This window comes from Notolabrus celidotus, chromosome 16 (genome assembly GCF_009762535.1).
Source record: "Notolabrus celidotus isolate fNotCel1 chromosome 16, fNotCel1.pri, whole genome shotgun sequence".
Classification (NCBI taxonomy): Eukaryota; Metazoa; Chordata; class Actinopteri; order Labriformes; family Labridae; genus Notolabrus; species Notolabrus celidotus.
Window position 1 is genome coordinate 18,947,560 of NC_048287.1, and position 16,253 is coordinate 18,963,812.

General features: G+C 39.5%; 3 protein-coding genes across 4 annotated transcripts; 1 reads left to right on the forward strand and 2 right to left on the reverse strand.

Annotated features, from left to right (window-relative positions):
* Window positions 1-1,152: 1,152 nt before the first annotated feature.
* On the reverse strand, window positions 1,153-4,203 carry gatad1 (GATA zinc finger domain containing 1). The gene is made up of 5 exons (XM_034704833.1): window positions 3,719-4,203; window positions 2,138-2,260; window positions 1,948-2,007; window positions 1,633-1,816; window positions 1,153-1,551 (listed from the first exon to the last, which is right to left on the reverse strand). Exons 1-5 carry the CDS (start codon window positions 3,896-3,898, stop codon window positions 1,361-1,363), a joined length of 738 nt encoding a protein of 245 aa, XP_034560724.1. The 5' UTR covers window positions 3,899-4,203; the 3' UTR covers window positions 1,153-1,360.
* Window positions 4,204-6,600: 2,397 nt separating this feature from the next.
* On the forward strand, window positions 6,601-9,275 carry chrac1 (chromatin accessibility complex subunit 1). The gene is made up of 3 exons (XM_034705157.1): window positions 6,601-6,835; window positions 6,984-7,110; window positions 8,348-9,275. Exons 1-3 carry the CDS (start codon window positions 6,677-6,679, stop codon window positions 8,425-8,427), a joined length of 366 nt encoding a protein of 121 aa, XP_034561048.1. The 5' UTR covers window positions 6,601-6,676; the 3' UTR covers window positions 8,428-9,275.
* A 173-nt stretch (window positions 9,276-9,448) lies between these two features.
* si:ch211-57n23.1 lies at window positions 9,449-15,065 on the reverse strand. Of its 2 annotated transcripts, none has more exons than XM_034705156.1 (3): window positions 14,290-15,065; window positions 11,160-11,701; window positions 9,449-9,806 (listed from the first exon to the last, which is right to left on the reverse strand). In XM_034705156.1, exons 2-3 carry the CDS (start codon window positions 11,693-11,695, stop codon window positions 9,665-9,667), a joined length of 678 nt encoding a protein of 225 aa, XP_034561047.1. In that variant the 5' UTR covers window positions 11,696-11,701; window positions 14,290-15,065; the 3' UTR covers window positions 9,449-9,664. The 2 variants fall into 2 exon arrangements, with proteins under 2 accessions (XP_034561047.1, XP_034561046.1); XM_034705155.1 differs by having other exon boundaries at window positions 11,160-11,705.
* Between the last annotated feature and the right edge of the window lie 1,188 nt (window positions 15,066-16,253).

The window sequence follows — 16,253 nt, forward strand, 5'->3', positions numbered from 1 at the left end:
CGATCGAGGAAAAAACACTATTCATTTAAAATCTTTAAATCTAATTTGAATCTATTTCATAATAACTAGCTCAGTCCGAGTGAACACATTGGGAGACATTACAGCCTTGCAACATGTCCATCTACATTTTTATTTTATTTATTTATTATTTAAAAGGACCATGCATATTAATTAATACTTCTGTAAATATGTAAGAGTTAGCCAAAAGGCTAGTTTACATCCATAGCCACTTGCCAGTTGTTAAAAAGGCTCCCTAAAAAGATCAAGATTAAACGAAGACAAAATAGAGTAAAATAAAATCTAAATAAGAAGGTAGAGGAGAAATCAAAACACAAACAAGCAAAAAAAATAAACAAACAAAAAAGAGAAGAAAAGAAAAGTACAAATAGCATAAGAAAGAGTTTTAAATTTTCTGAGTATTGTATTTCCACACAGGAGGGCTGTGTAGGTCGTGTAAATCACAATGTGTATGATTGAAATGCTGCATTCGTGCATCATTTTTGGGGTTTATTTAGGACAGACTTAAAAGCAGTGGTTCCCAAACTTTTTCTGCAGGTCCCCCTTTGGTAGATGGAAATGTTTTCAAGCTTCCCCTTCCCCTCCCATACACAGCCATGCATAAACATAGGTTGCCGGTCTAATAGTTGAACACTAAAGTCATCATCAGACACATCATTTTCTAAAATATATAATTGGAATATTGTCTGCAAAATATATATAATTGCAACTTCAGTGTGCATCATCAAAACTGAAAAACCATCAAGCCTCATTTGCAATGGAAGTAATAAAAAGTCACACATGACTTCCATATTTTTAATGTGTGGGAAGCCCACAGCTGATGGAGGTGGAGACAAGGGTGAGATATTTTATAAATTCTTTTTTGTTTTTAGTTATTATGACATTTACTGTTGCTTCGTTGTCAGCCTTATAATCACTTGGCAGTACTTCCACTTGGCCTTGATTTACTAGCAGTGCAGAAAAGTAGTTACCATGCTAACATTATTTTGTTGTTTACACAGTAAAGCTATTGTGAGCCCAGTTCTTAGAGAAAAAAAAAACTACACTTAAATAAAAGCATGTTGGTTAACTGCCCACACAGACACACACTAAATGCAAAATTATATTTTTTCTAACAATCACTGACAGAAAGGATAGTAAACAAAAACAACTTTCTTGTTTATTACAACATACAAAAGTTACTATCAATGTTGCAGCGGTAGGTTTTTGTTATTACACATGGTTTCCTTTGTCTTCAATCTGAAGTAATGGTTGTGTCCACAGCCATGTTTGTTTTCATTATATTACATCAATGTACAAATGTCCATTTAAGAGCAACAGGCTTAGTCCATATCACGTTATGTTAACTGCTGCTGCTGGCAGGCTCTTTGACAGCGAGGGCGGGAGCGGGTCCTATGTGGGTCCAGATGTAGCCCTTTTCTGGTCGTATGGGGATGGTTGGAAACGGAGAGCTCCGGGACTTGAAATACTCAGAGGGGGCATGGCACACAAACTCTAGGTACTCCATTTTTCTGGGCAGATCCTCTTCTGGACCTAAAACAAAACAAAGAGTTCTTAAGCTGTCAAATAATGGAGTACAAATGTTATAAAAATGTAGGTTTTTCCTCTGCTCACCAACTATGTATGTCCCAGGATCAAACAGGTCCTTTGGGCTGGCCTGGGTGGGGATTAACCAGGTCAGAGCAGCACTTTTTTCACAGTACTGGTCCTGCACGAAGCCTCGAATCTGAGCGTAGTATGGCTTCCCGTCATCCTCATCTGTTACCTTGATCACATCTCCAGTCTGGTAATACACACCCTGTGGATATGTATTAAAAAAACACAACTGTCAGGCTCCTTCCCTTACACGCAACATAGGATGATGGATTACAACAATGCTGTAATCAAAGTTGACTTAAATGAAGTTTGCTTAGTAAGACTAAACCATACCTTATAGAAGACAGATTCTGACGTGATGATTGTTGCAACAGATTCTGGTGCTTTGATTGGCTAAGGGAAGAGATCAAACACACACACACACATACACATACACACACACGCGCGTCAAATACATAGATTCAAAGTTCATTACAGAACAACTGGAATCAAAATTTACCAAAAAAATCCATTTGAAACTCACATTTTTTAGCTTGAAAATGTGTCTTCTCCCTTTTCCTTTTGTGGACACCTTCTTCTCAGACGCAGGAGCTTTGTACTTGGTGCTTCTCAGGCGTGCTGACCTCCTGTGGATCTCCTGCTTAGACTGAAGACAAGAGCAACACGAGTCAACAACCTTTTCCTAGTCATTGTAAACATGTAATATTATTTATGTGGGTTTTAATTTAAGACCATTAGGCAATTGATTAGTCACCTTGTCCATTAAATTTCATTAAGTCTTCAGTGATCTTGTTTGATGATTACAGACACATACTTACCCTGTCTTGAAGTTGGGTCTCTGTTCATAATTTGACATAGAGTGGTCTAGACCTCCTATGTTTGTAAAAGCGTCCTGAGATAACGTTTGTTGTGATTTGGCGCTATACAAAAAAGATTGATTGATTGATACTATGGTTCTCTGAAGATTAGACTTGGAATCATGGGAACTGAATAAAACGTCCTAATCACACAGATTTATTACAATCATTACATGACTTCCATTGTTCTGTTATTCAGCAAAATGAGTCAATGTTATCGTCCACTACTGAACTGAGCTGTTATAAGAGCCCACGGACTTGTCAGCAGTGGTGGACAGTAACAGAGTAAATTTACTTGAGTACTGTACTTAAGTACATTTTTTGAGTATCTGTACTTTACTTGAGTATCATTTTTTGGGGTACTTATTACTTTTACTGCTCTACATTTAGAAGACAATTATTGTACTTTTTACTCCACTACATTTCTATCAATGCTCTAGTTACTCACTACTTTTGCTTTGAAGTCAGCTCATGAATTTCCTTCTCTTTTCTGAAATTTGATCCCTAAAACAGTAAAATGTGTTTGTGTAGTTCTGTTTGTCTCAGTGGTTTAGACGTACCTGTATATCAAACACAGAGCAAATTTCACTCAGATCAGGCAGTTCATTTAGAGTTGGTAATGATGGCTATAATTCTCCAACTGAGCACACATATCCATATCTTCAGCCCGTGTTGGAGGTTTTTGAAATGAAGAATGATACATATCATTTGAAATGTTCTCCCTGTTTCCCACTCTGCACAAACATACAAACATTCACTGTCCAACCTGAGAGAGCGTGTTGAGCTATGTAACATTTGTTTCATTCAGGATGAACATTATAAACTAAGTTGTCTGTGCTTGGAGTAACTAAGTTGCTGTTTTAATTCCATGGTAGAATTTTTAGAGATTTCAAGTAATGGTTTTTAAATAAGCATAATGTAACAGAATGTACTTCTTTGTATTCTTGACTGCACTCATGCATTGTGAAAATACAACTTTTAGAGTTTTTTTAAGAAGTACTTTGAATACTTAAGTATTTTTAAAATCAAGTACTTCAGTACTGTAACTGAAGTAATAATCTGACAGAGAAACTTTCACTTGTATTGGAGTAATATTTGACCTGGAGTATCTATACTTTGACTTAAGTAATGAAGCTGTGTACTTAGTCACCCACTGCTTGTCAGTAAACTCTATTTTAAAAGCCATATATAGCCATATGGTATGATAAAACCCATCACGTTTAATTAAAATGTACTCAGTAACTAACCTGCTTCCCTCCGCCATTGCTGGGCTGAGTGCTGGAGGACATGGAGGGTCCTGATGCACTGCCGCCGCTGCTCTTTCCTGTGCAGTTGTTACAGAGGATCTCTCCCTGGTTTCCCTTTTTCCACATAGACGAAGAGTTCGTCTTGCAGACAGCACAGCACGGCTTCAAACCCAGTGGCATCGTTACAGTTTAAAAAACGACCAAGAAATGAAGGATGATACAGAGCTCAACAATGAGATGTTTGCTCGTTCAGCTCCAGCTGTCTGTTCTAACACACTGATGTGACTGCAACAAAACGACACAAACAAAGAGGAAGATTCCTCTGATCTGACTGAGGTATACTACTAACTCATAAAGGGGATGCCTTTCAACAGATACGGCAACATCCTAATGTAACGTTGGATAAATAATTTCGCAGCCATATCTCTGTCCATACCGCCATTGCCTCTTCTGTCTCTTCTTCTTTGGCTCTGTTGTCAACAGTTCTTATCCTGGGGTTTGCACCTTTATCATTAGTCTAGCGCCTCCGCTGGACCGGGGGGAGACAGCACCGAACTCAACCTCTCTTCAGTTGAATTTAGTTGAAGCAGCAGTGATTCCCAAATAAGTTCATACACTGCTCAAAAAATAAAATAAAAATAAATAAATAAATAAATAAAGGGAACACTTAAACAACCCATCCTAGACCATGGTTAATGAAATATTCCAGTTGAAAATCTTTATTCATTACAAAGTGGAATGTGTTGAGAACCAAATAACATAAAAATGATCAATGGAAATCAAAATCATTAACCCATGGAGGTCTGGATTCAGAATCATACTCAAAATCAAAGTGGAAAATCAGATCACAGGCTGATCCAACTTCTGTGGAAATTCCTCAAGACAATTCAAAATGAGACTCAGTAGTGTGTGTGGCCTCCACGTGCCTGTATACACTCCCTACAACGTCTGGGCATGCTCCTGATGAGACGATGGATGTTCTCCTGAGGGATCTCCTCCCACACCTGGATCAGGGCATCAATCAACTCCTGGACAGTCTGTGGTGCGACGTGGCGTTGATGGATGGAACGAGACATGATGCCCCAGAGGTGCTCTATTGGATTCAGGTCTGGGGAATGGGCAGGCCAGTCCATAACATCAATGCCTTCATCATGGAGGAACTGCTGACACACTCCAGCCACATGAGGTTGGGCATTGTCATGCATCAGAAGGAACCCAGGACCCACTGCACCAGCATATGGTCTTACAATGGGTCTGAGGATCTCATCCCGGTACTTAATGGCAGTCAGGGTACCTCTGGCTAGCACATGGAGGTCTGTGCGGCCATCCAAGGATATGCCTCCCCAAACCATCACTGACCCACCGCCAAACCGGTCATGCTAGAGGATGTTGCAGGCAGTAGAACTAAAGTCAGAATAAGGAAACACCCAACAGGAATATGTGACTTTTGTACAGAAGAAGAAACAGTGGAACACATAGTCATGAACTGTCAGTACGGAAAGAAGAGAAATGATAAGGAGGCTGAGAGAGAACAAGATGACATTGAACATATTTGATATTTTACAAAGAAATTCAATGGATGGCTGCTGTAGATTTTTGTTTAAGTTTTTGAATAGAACTATGTTGATACAGAGGATTTAGTTTTTATAGTATTACTTTAATTTTAAAATTTTAATATTATTGTTATTGTTATTTCTTTGTTTATTTCTTTTTATTATTATCATTATTATTTCTTAGCCCTTCTTAAACCCTATGATGGCTTAATTCTCCACCTGAGCACCCATTGCCATATCTTCAGCCCGTGTTAGAGGTTTTGAAATGAAGAATGATATGTATTGTATGAAATGTTCTCCCCGTTTCCCACTCTGCCCAAACATACAAACATTCACTGTCCAACCTGAGAAAGCGTGTGGAGCTACGTAACATTTGTTTCATTCCAGATGAACATTTCACATAAGTTGTCTGTGCTTGGAGTAATTTAGTTTCTGTTTTTATTCCACGGTATAGTTTTTAGAGATTTCAAGTAATGGTTTCTAGATAAACATAATGTAACAGAATGTACTTCTATGTATTCTTCACTGCACTTATGTATTTGGAAAGTACACATTTTTTAGATATTTAAAAAAGTACTTTGAGTACTTAAGTATTTTTAAAACCAAGTACTTCAGTACTTTAACTGAAGTTATTATCTGACAGAGCAACTTTCACTTGTATTGGAGTAATATTTGACTAGGAGTATCTATACTTTGACTTAAGTAATGAAGCTGTGTACTTTGTCCACCACTGCTTGTCAGTAAACTCTATTTTAAAAGCCATATATAGCCATATGGTATGATAAAACCCATCACGTTTAACTAAAATGTAATCAGTAACTAACCTGCTTCCCTTTGCCATTGCTGGGCTGAGTGCTGGAGGACATGGAGGGTCCTGATGCACTGCCGGCGCTGCTCTTTCCTGTGCAGTTGTTACTTAAGTATTTTTAAAAGCCAGTACTTCAGTGCTTTAACTCAAATAATAGTTTGACAGAGAAACTTTCACTTGTATTGGAGTAATATTTGACCTGGAGTATCTATACTTTGACTTAAGTAATGAGGCTGTGTACTTTGTCCACCACTGCTGCTCAGTATTGTTTTAATTTTGATTGACTTGGGGTATGATCTGACAACACTGTTTGGTTTTGCAGGAAGAGTCAGAGGTTTGGTGACTGTAGTTTGAAAATTGGGTTTTGTGCTTATAGTGTTGAGAAAAGCGTAGTGCATGCATAGGGTGCATGTCAAGAAATGTGTTTTAGCAATTGAGAGAAATACTGTGATAGTTCCCGATCCACACTCCTATCCAGCAGGCGGCGGTAGCTCACAGTGTTGGCGGGTAACTACTCTGTGAAAAAGACGAGAACAGGCGTCACAGCCGTAGTTCAAAACAATACTCCAAGTTCCGCCTGTCTGGCGCCGTGTCCTCATGAAGATGTCTCAAAATACTCCGGACAAAGACGACCAAACGTCAACCAGCAAGAAAAACATCTCCCTCCCTATTTCCAGAGTGCGGTTGATAATGAAGAGCTCCCCGGATGTCTCCAGCATCAACCAGGACGCTCTGTTTCTCACCACCAAGGCTACAGTAAGTCAAGCTGCAGTGTAATGCTAACTCCTCGCCTCACTGAGCACTGCTGCTTACCAGATCATTCATCTGCTGCTAGCAGGGATTAGCTCAATGATGGCTACCCGGAGAAATACACTCTCATATCTTCTTCCCTGTGTTGTTCCAGGAGCTTTTTGTCCAGCACCTGGCTCTGTGCTCATTCAACAATGGCTCCGGGAAAGAGACAAACTCCCTGTCATACAGCGACCTAGCTCACGCCGCAGAGGAAACTGAGACCTTCCACTTTCTTACAGGTGAGACAAAGCAATAGTTTGGTCAATCTGGGAATAATTGCAGCAATGGCCCTTTACTTCTGAATCATTATAGTGACAAGGAAAGTCAGAATTCCGGTGTATTATAGTCCTACTAGTGTAGTTATGATGTACACATCATTTAACAGAATAATCAGGCACACATGAATTGTTTTTTTTCATCTTAGTGAAGTAGAACAAATATTAAGCAGATTGTCTAATTATAAAATATCAACCCTGACTTTAACCCTATCTAAAAACTTGATTGTAATTCTGGAAATTGTACAATATCATGATTTGCAATGATATTGCAACTTGAATACTATTCACAGATTCTCTCCTCACTTCAGCTTGGTTCTCCTGTCACCCCCTACTGCAAGAATCTTGGCATCACCTTTGATAAAGTCCTTAACTTCAACCAACATATCAAAACCACAGTTCAGTCTGGGTTTGTTTTTTTACCAGCTATGCAAATCAGATCAGGCCCTTCCTTTCACACCATAACCTAGAAATGGTCATCCATGCATTCATCACTTCCTGATTAGATTATTGTAACTCACTCTACACCTGCCTAAGCAAACACAACCTCTCAAAACTTCAGTTAGTCCAAAACGCCGCTGCCAGACTCCTCACACACACACCAAGAAAAGGGAACACATCACACCCATTTTAGCCTCCCTTCACTGGTTGCTTGTGGGTTTTGAAATTGATCTTAAGATTTTAACACTCACTTTTAAAGCCATAAATGGACTGGCCCCTGATTACCGAAGCGAGGAGATCAGGCAAGCCACATCCTTGTCTTCTTTTAAATCTCTTTTAAAAACACACTTTTTAAAATGTGCTTTTACTTCTTAACTCATCACTGCCTTTTTAATTTCTGCATGGTTTTGATTATTGTCTTTTACTTAACTCATTTTAGCTCTCCTTACCTTTGTCATGTGCTTTAGTGTTTTCACTCGCTGTGTCTTGCACTCTGTAAAGCACTTTGTAAACATGTTTTTAAAAGGTGCTATATAAATAAAATTTATTATTATTATTATTATTATTATTACATTCAATATTGTGCAGGATTTTGCCGATTTTGCCTATTCTGCCTCAATTCTCCCTGCTTGTCATCTGTATGCTCTCACAACACTTCAAACTAAGTTTGATCAAAATGGAACAGTCAGAACCGGCCTGTACAGCTGCAGTTTGAAGATAAGAAATGACAAGTTTGACATGTTGTTTTTTGAACTGACAGATATCCTGCCCAAGAAGATCCTGGCACGCGATTATCTCAAGTCTCTGGAGCAAATGCAAGACGAAGACGCAGATTATTGAGAAGGAACCTGGCTACATTCCATATCTGGACAGGTGTTATTTGAAGTACACATCATTCATGGAGAGCAAAGTGACTAGTGGGAAAGGAGACACACTGAACCTTCTCAATTCTAGATAGATTGCCAGAGCTCGATGTAGTGTTCACTGGAGAAGTAGGGGTGACAAAGAGGGACTTAAAATATGTACCATAGGTCTGAGAAAAATTCTGTAACTCTGAATTTGAAACAACATGGTAATCAAAGCAGCTTGAACACTTGAACAGTAGATTTAGACAATTTGTGATGTCACAACAACTTTGCATTTGCGCGTATCTCAAGACTATCTTAAACTTTTCTGGTGTCTTGCTCTTATTAATGTCATGCTCACATCAATCAGGAGTGAATTGTATTTTTCCAGATCTCAATGAGTTCAGTCCATTTAACTGACCAAGGCATGTTCTGAATCCATTCCTCACACTTGCAGCAAAGATGTCTCAACTCCTGATTTATACTTACCTTTGAAATATACATTGGTGAACATTTTATTTTAGAGACGCTGGTTAATTTAAGAGTGAAATGTGTGACGTTACTGAATCTTAGTTTTATATGTTATTTTATTTCTTTCAAAGTTTGTCATTTTTCAGTTGTGAGTGGTTTACTTGAAAGCTGTTTGGTTTGAATACCTCGTTTTTTTCCACCTTAACTACAAGGCCACTGAACGTCTTCCCAAATGGGAACTCACACTGACCCTAACAGATGTGACAATTTAAAGTGTAAATAGCAGCTGACCATCTTACAAAGAATCTTCCTCATAAATGTACAAATGAATTGCTTAGATTTGATATTAAAATAAAGATCCACACCATCTCATTCTTTTTGCACCTTATTGATTTCACAGCACAATCCTGGGGAGAATTATGCAAGAAACTAATATTGCAGAGGATGTGATAAAAATGTTGTTATAGTGTACCCCTTCTAATAGTGGGAGCATGAATTGTCCATGTGGAACCTTCTGGCAAAAAGAGGAGCGATACAATTAAACATATATGCAGGTTCATTAAAATCTCCCTGATAATGTGAGGTTTATTTATCTCTGCTGGTTCCAGGTTACACATGTTATCATTGAAGGTGTATGCATGGTACATAGTGCAAATCTACTAAGGAGTAGCATAATCCTGAGCATGCATGCTATATCTACATTAATATGTAAATACAGTACAAATTAGAGAGGGAAAAGGGACAACATGTCCTCGTCTCTGTCACTGTTGGATGAGTCTGTTGAGTCGAAGCTGCATGTTCAGCAGATTATTCTCCAAAGTAGAAAAGTGATCCTCTAGAACATTCGCAGAGTGCTCTCTCCCCTCGATGGCGTCCCTCGTGTTGGCCAGATTCATCTTCAAGCTGGAAGGGATGACAAACTACAAGTGAGACTTTTTGACAAATTTACACGCTACTTTGCACAAGATTTATCCCACATGCTCCCTCACGGCTAACAGGGAGACAGCACTGACTTGCATTCATTTTATCAAAGTGTTTTGGTGCCAGAGCAGTGTCTTGGCCAGATGTCTGAACAGATGACTGCTGGGAAACACTTGAAGTGAGTCAGCTAAATGTTTTGATTGTTTTTCCCTTTTTTTGGCTTTGATTCAGTGTTTTGGGTAAAACAAATAACACTGATCCTGAAATCCTGCCGGCCTTACTTACAGTTATTAAAGAGCAATCCCACAGCTGGCATGGATCAGTGTTTACCAAACACTTAATTAATCTGGTTCTCTGGTTTTCTGACTTTTTCACTTCAGTAGTTATAATGCATGTAGTCAAAAAGTAAATATAATAAAGACAGAAAACCAACCCTGTGATGTTGTCTACCTGAAGTATGTATTCATGTAATCACCCCATCTTTAGTAACTAAGCCACAGTTCATAATGTACTTTTTGGGGATCTCACTGAATGTTACTGAGAAGTAAATACTATCTGACAACCCTGTGGCTTTTCAACCGAAAAGAAACCGACATTCGAACCGCTCTGTTTAGGGATTATGTAACACATATTGAGAGGTATTGGGTCAGAATGGGCAGGCAGCTGTGGAATCTTCTTTTGGCTGGAGGTACTGACTCATGAGGATTGAGTAGTTATATAACAAAGATTATCTCCCTACTTGACCCCAACACATCTTTCAAATTTGAAGTAATAACCTTGAAGTTGCATGCTTTTTAGCGGCACCTGTGGCATTAAGTGGTGACTGTTGAAAACTGTCTTCCCTGTTGATGAATGTCTTACTTTAGGGCCTCAAAGTCATTTTTTTACACTTTGTTTGCACTTATTTGATATAATTTTAGGACTCTTTCATTGCCCTTATTGAGACATAGGAAAAGAGGGACTGAGCAATGACATGCAGCAAGGGGCCATGAGTTGAACCTGGAGATGCCGCCAAGGATTGAAGTATTGACCTATCATGAAGCATGTCATTTAAACACTGAGCTGAGCCAGCATACTAGATTAGCATTTGTTTAGGAGGTATATAGTGTATAATTATCTAAGAGGGGTTGAAGGACTGAGGTTCATCACTCTGTTCTCAATACAATTATCAAGCAGCTCTTTATTCTCTAAAAAAAAAAAAGAGTACCAGCTTTTCATCACTGCTAGGTTTTGTTCTCCTACGTCTTTATTCAAAGAGAGAGTCCAAAGAAAATGTTAATATATCTAGGGAAGATCTTGTTCCTTCATAAAGATGGATGGGTTTCTGTTTCTCACCTAGTGAGGGCGCCCTGGTCCTTCCCCTCCTTCCTCTTCTCCTCCAGAGAGAGAAACACCTTCTCCATGGTCTGCACGGTTTCTACCACACTCAGGTGGTCTGACTGGATCCCCTGGACCTCCTCTCTGGCTTGGTGTTCATATGAGATCCCACTGTCCTCGACCCCACTGGAGGTGGACACGGCCTGCAGAGCGGCCCTGTTCTGGAGAACCAGCAGACGGGACCTGGCAAACTCCTCTGGCCCTGCGATGTTCTCCCAGCAGATTCCGGAGGATGGTGGGAGCCAGAAACGCTGGGAGCAGTTGACTGAATTTTCTGGTGTCTCTGTTATGAAGGGGCTGTCGGCAGGGAAGCTGTGGAGCAGGTGCAGAAGAGATGATCCAGAACCCCACCCATCCATGTCCTCAAAGTGTGGTTTTCCAGATTCTTGTTCAGGGGGGAAAGGAGAAGATGGAGGCGCTGCTGCTCCCTCTGATGAGAAGGAGACCACCATCAGGAGGCAGAGCATGGCCCTGCTTACTGCCCCCTGAAGCATCTCCAACTGTCTGACACAAGAAGTATGACGCTTTGTTAGACTCGTGAAACACACACACAAACACACACACACACACACACACACACACACACACACACACACACACACACACACACACACACACACACACACACACACACACACACACACACACACACACACACACACACACACACACACACACACACACAGGCCCAGCTGCAAAGGCTGAGAAGATCATTTGTTTGCATCATGCCAGACTTTATCTTCTTCACATTTTTTCCCACTCAGCTCTTATTTTGTAACTAAGCTAACTAAGCTGTTTTATTCACATAACAGACCTCCTAATTAAAAATAAGACCACAGGCTATTGAAGTTTAAAACAAAGCACAACTGAGACTCAAAGCTTGATCCGTAAGGCAACTGGACTGGTAGAAATTCTTGAAGACGTTTCACCTCTCCTCCAAAGACTTCTTCAATTCTGACCAGACTAGGGAAGAGCTAGAAAATATAAGCCTCTGACAGTCGTGGGTCATAGCACCCTTTGTGACTACCTGTACACACTCACGACTGTTAGAGGCTTATATTTTCTAGCTCTTCTCCAGTCTGGTCAGAACTGAAGAAACCTTTCGGAGGAGAGGTGAAATGTCTTCAAGAATTTCTACCAGTCCAGTTGCCTTACGGATCAAGCTTTGAATTATCATGACCTGGATGACTGAGAACCTTCACAGACACAACTGAAACCTTTTTTTCAGTGAGCAACAATGACATAATCACAGAAATATGTGGGAACAGAGTATATTGTGCATATCAAGATGTTTATTGCCCAGACATCATTCAGATATCCGATATCATGAATACAGTTATGTTTAACAGTAAAAACTTTTCCTTGGCATATAATTTGTCAAAAAAGGCCAAGTTTGGTTTACCCCAGGATAAAGGCATGATTTGTCTTTGCTAAAAGCACAAACAATTCACTTCAGTGTATTCTATGGAAGCCCTGAGGGGACATCCACACTTCCTGCCAGCATTACAGGACCATAAGTTTAAACAATGGAAAAAGAAAGGCATCACTTTCTTTTGTGGAATAGTTAGAAATGGAAGTGAAGTTCTGAGAACTAGTCTTATGAGCAAGGCAAAAGGATTTCAACGTACAGATTACAGAGCACTTCTTTCAAAAGCTAATAAGAACCTCTGATTAAACGTAACCCTCAAGAATAACACAAACATTCAAAGGTGTTTATAATTCCAATGGCACTAAAGGCATCATTAATGAATTGTGCAAATGATCCAAACTGATGAATAAATATACAACAACACAAATAGGGCAGTGCAGGGAAAAAGAAGCTAACATGGTAATTTAAGAAGAAATTTGGTTTCAAATATGGCAAACTGAATCCACATCCACAAATTACTTTTCTGTGAGATTTGAAAGAATGTAAATCATTTTTTTATTACTCCATATCAATACTTCAAATCAAGTGGTTCACCGTTTTGCGGCTGAAGGGAGTGTGGAGCAGTTTCTGCAGACTATACATGTTTGTTGGTCTTATTCATTTCTAAAACCTTTCTGGAAAGGAGAGGAGCATTTAGTCTCAGAGACTTTGGATATGACATTTGATTCCTCTTTCACCTTTCTGTACCTTGGAAATAATTCCTGTCGGCCTCAGTAAAAGGGACACACATTTTTCATGGCTGCAAGTAAAAAGGCAATAATCCGATGCTGGCTTGAGAAGAACATTCCACCACTGAACTACTGGGAAACATCCTATATGCTCTTCGCAGTGCGGAGAAAATGACTTTTGCTCTTCGACTTCAAAAGGGAAAGGGGGTGGACTTTGGGAAAAATGGGATTACTAATACCCCAAAGACTCTTTGCTGTTTTCTCCTCTTACTTACTGACTATAATGTAATATCCTAGTTCTCATTTTTTCTATGTTCATATAAACAACAATAAGAACAAAAGCATGTTTTAAAAAAATATGGCCCACAGTCTCAAGGGATTTTTTATATCCATTACCTTTATGTGCAAATATCAATAGGGTATAGCAGTAAATTATAACAATTTGCCAGACTCTCGACAATCAACACAGCAATAACAATAACCAACCCTGAGCAGGTAATCACATGAAGATGATGGGAACATAGTCTATTTATTTTTTTGATCATAGGCAAATTGAGTCATCTTTACTAGAAACAAACTTTGTTATCTTGAGATAATGAGAACAATAAAGAAAGATCTTGAGAAGAGAAGTAATAAAATAGGCCTATGTATGGATGTCAGCTTAGGGCTTCCATAGCATTCAAACCTTATGCTCCCTAATTTTTTTCTCCATTTAAGACATTACATTTTCATGAACTATAATTTGTACATCTATTAGGCCTAGACTTTGCACCAAAAATGTATGTCTAATTTCCTAAATATGTTCCGGAAGTTATACTCCTCAGCTAGTTTAATAGTTTGCCAGCTGTTGAAAGTTTAAAAGTATACAGAGCAAAACCAGAACCAACCCGAAACTCTTTCATAAAGCAGTGATTTTCAAACGTACAAACATATTTTTCCTGTCTACCACGTAACTTCTTCACTTTAAACTAATGTATGTAATGTTTCTTACCCTGCAAGTTAACTCCAGCGAGAAGAAGAAGGAGCGGTGTGTGAGGGCTGCGGCTCTCCTCTGCTGCCTGAGGTCGTCGGAAAAAATGACTGCAGCCTGTTAGGAGCGATGTGAGTCACTATTATCTGGGCCTGTAACAGCAGAGCCTGGAGAAAGCCCTTTCCATCTTACACTGAGAAGTAATTGGGGAAAAAAATAATCCAAATACGTTAAAATTGGCTTATTAGTCTGACTGGATATACCTCCTGACTTTCAATTGAAAACTCACACGTGCACGCAGTTTCTGGACTTTCTATAGTCTTTTCACAAAAATCACTTTTTTGGACAGAAAAGTGGTCTGAATCTGCAGCGTCTTTTTCCTCTGAAGTCAAGGAGTAAGTGAGTCTGTGAATGGAGTTTGAGGTGTGATGCTCCAGGAATTTATGAGCCATTTTACTATGTCTTAAACAGGACCAGCCAGGCTTGTTTTGGATCACTTTTACACTCCAAATGTACCTAAAAACCTGCAAACCAAATCTGTGCATTACAACAGTTCATTCCAGATGAGCGATGGACCTATACACATCATATTATCCTGCTTTTATAAGATCAAAAGACTTTAAAGCCTAAATTGTTTTGTCCAAACTAAAGGGATATGGGATCAATATTAGTTTATTTAGTGAGTCCTTGAATGCCCAGGAAACTGCCTCTTGCTTACACACTGACATAAGAAACAAAGAATGGAGTCATGTTTTGGCACACACAGTTGAGGGAGGTTGGGGCAGGGACTGGACAAGAGGAACACACCCCCGATTTGAAATATGAGATGAGAATCTCAAAAAAAAATCTGTAAAACATGAATGTTGTAACTCTAAAGAAGGGTGAGACTGTTAAAGACTGTACTGTGCAGGCCTGTCCTTACAGATACTCTGACTCTGGTCTGCAGCTGGTTGTGGCAGCCAGATGTGTCTCCAGTTCCTCCAACTATTTTCATACTATTAGAGGACAATAGACCAGAGTGTAGGGTTAACAATCTCACAAAAACATGTTGTTGACTCATCAATCTTGACCCTCACTTCTTCCTTATTACAGGGTTCTTAAAATCTATAGTCTGGTCTGCAGCAAATACTGCATAAAAAACCCTGCACCTTTGGGATGAGGTGGTGGGTGGAGGTTGGTGGACATTGAGCTGGTAGTTGGAGAGGCGCAAGTTCACTTCCTGGGCACTTTCAATGTACTCCCCTATTGCTTGTGGCACTCATCCACATGTAACCACACCACTCTGTAGCCTACATGTCTATGGCATCCTGTTTGTGCATGTGTATTTCAGCCTATGTGTGTTTACCCCCCCCCCCAGTTAAGGTGATCAGAATTTAAAAAAGCCCTATAATTTATTCAATGAAGATTTACTTTCTTAAGTTAGGCCCAGAAACTATTGTTGGATTGCCTCCTATCTGAACAGACAAAATTTGATCTATTGGAAACCAAGGGTTTGCATTTTAGCAACATAAAGACTAAAGGCTGACAGGGTCTGTGATGATGGGTGTGATTAAAAAACCAAGCTGCCAGTGTCTACTTTAAATTGTTATACAAAATAAATTAAGAATAAATTCTGTACTGTACAGTAGCAGAGGTCACATCATAACACTGTCACATATAGAACCTCTTCAAATCTGCAGACGTGGGGAGTAAAACCGACCTTTGTGTTTATTAAGACAGCCTACAACTAGCATGCCTCCCTCCTAAGCTCCTTGTTAGCACACATTTGTGCAGGTAATGAAAAACGGAGGAGGGATTCAGTATTATTTTATACAGTCTATGGGCTGAACAAGCTCCGAGCTCTGACTCCGTGACAGACCGGATAATGTTGTTACGTAACAAAAACACGGAAGTCTGAAACGGCTCGTTTCACACACATTTACAGAAAGGTGTAGAAATCAAAACAGGGGTAGAATGGATTTTTTTTCATTCTCGGGGGGTTTGTA

What these genes read in the sequence shown, in the direction of transcription:
- chrac1 (XM_034705157.1), top strand. Translation starts at nt 6,677, where the DNA reads ATGAAGATGTCTCAAAATACTCCGGACAAAGACGACCAAACGTCAACC. An exon ending in TTCTCACCACCAAGGCTACA is followed by an intron (nt 6,836 to 6,983) that starts GTAAGTCAAGCT and finishes GTGTTGTTCCAG; the next exon opens with GAGCTTTTTGTCCAGCACCT. An exon ending in GACCTTCCACTTTCTTACAG is followed by an intron (nt 7,111 to 8,347) that starts GTGAGACAAAGC and finishes TTGAACTGACAG; the next exon opens with ATATCCTGCCCAAGAAGATC.
- gatad1 (XM_034704833.1), bottom strand. Translation starts at nt 3,898, where the DNA reads ATGCCACTGGGTTTGAAGCCGTGCTGTGCTGTCTGCAAGACGAACTCT. An exon ending in GCAATGGCGGAGGGAAGCAG is followed by an intron (nt 2,261 to 3,718) that starts GTTAGTTACTGA and finishes TCTTGTCTTCAG; the next exon opens with TCTAAGCAGGAGATCCACAG. An exon ending in CAGAATCTGTCTTCTATAAG is followed by an intron (nt 1,817 to 1,947) that starts GTATGGTTTAGT and finishes ACATATCCACAG; the next exon opens with GGTGTGTATTACCAGACTGG.
- si:ch211-57n23.1 (XM_034705156.1), bottom strand. Translation starts at nt 11,695, where the DNA reads ATGCTTCAGGGGGCAGTAAGCAGGGCCATGCTCTGCCTCCTGATGGTG. An exon ending in GACCAGGGCGCCCTCACTAG is followed by an intron (nt 9,807 to 11,159) that starts GTGAGAAACAGA and finishes CATCCCTTCCAG; the next exon opens with CTTGAAGATGAATCTGGCCA.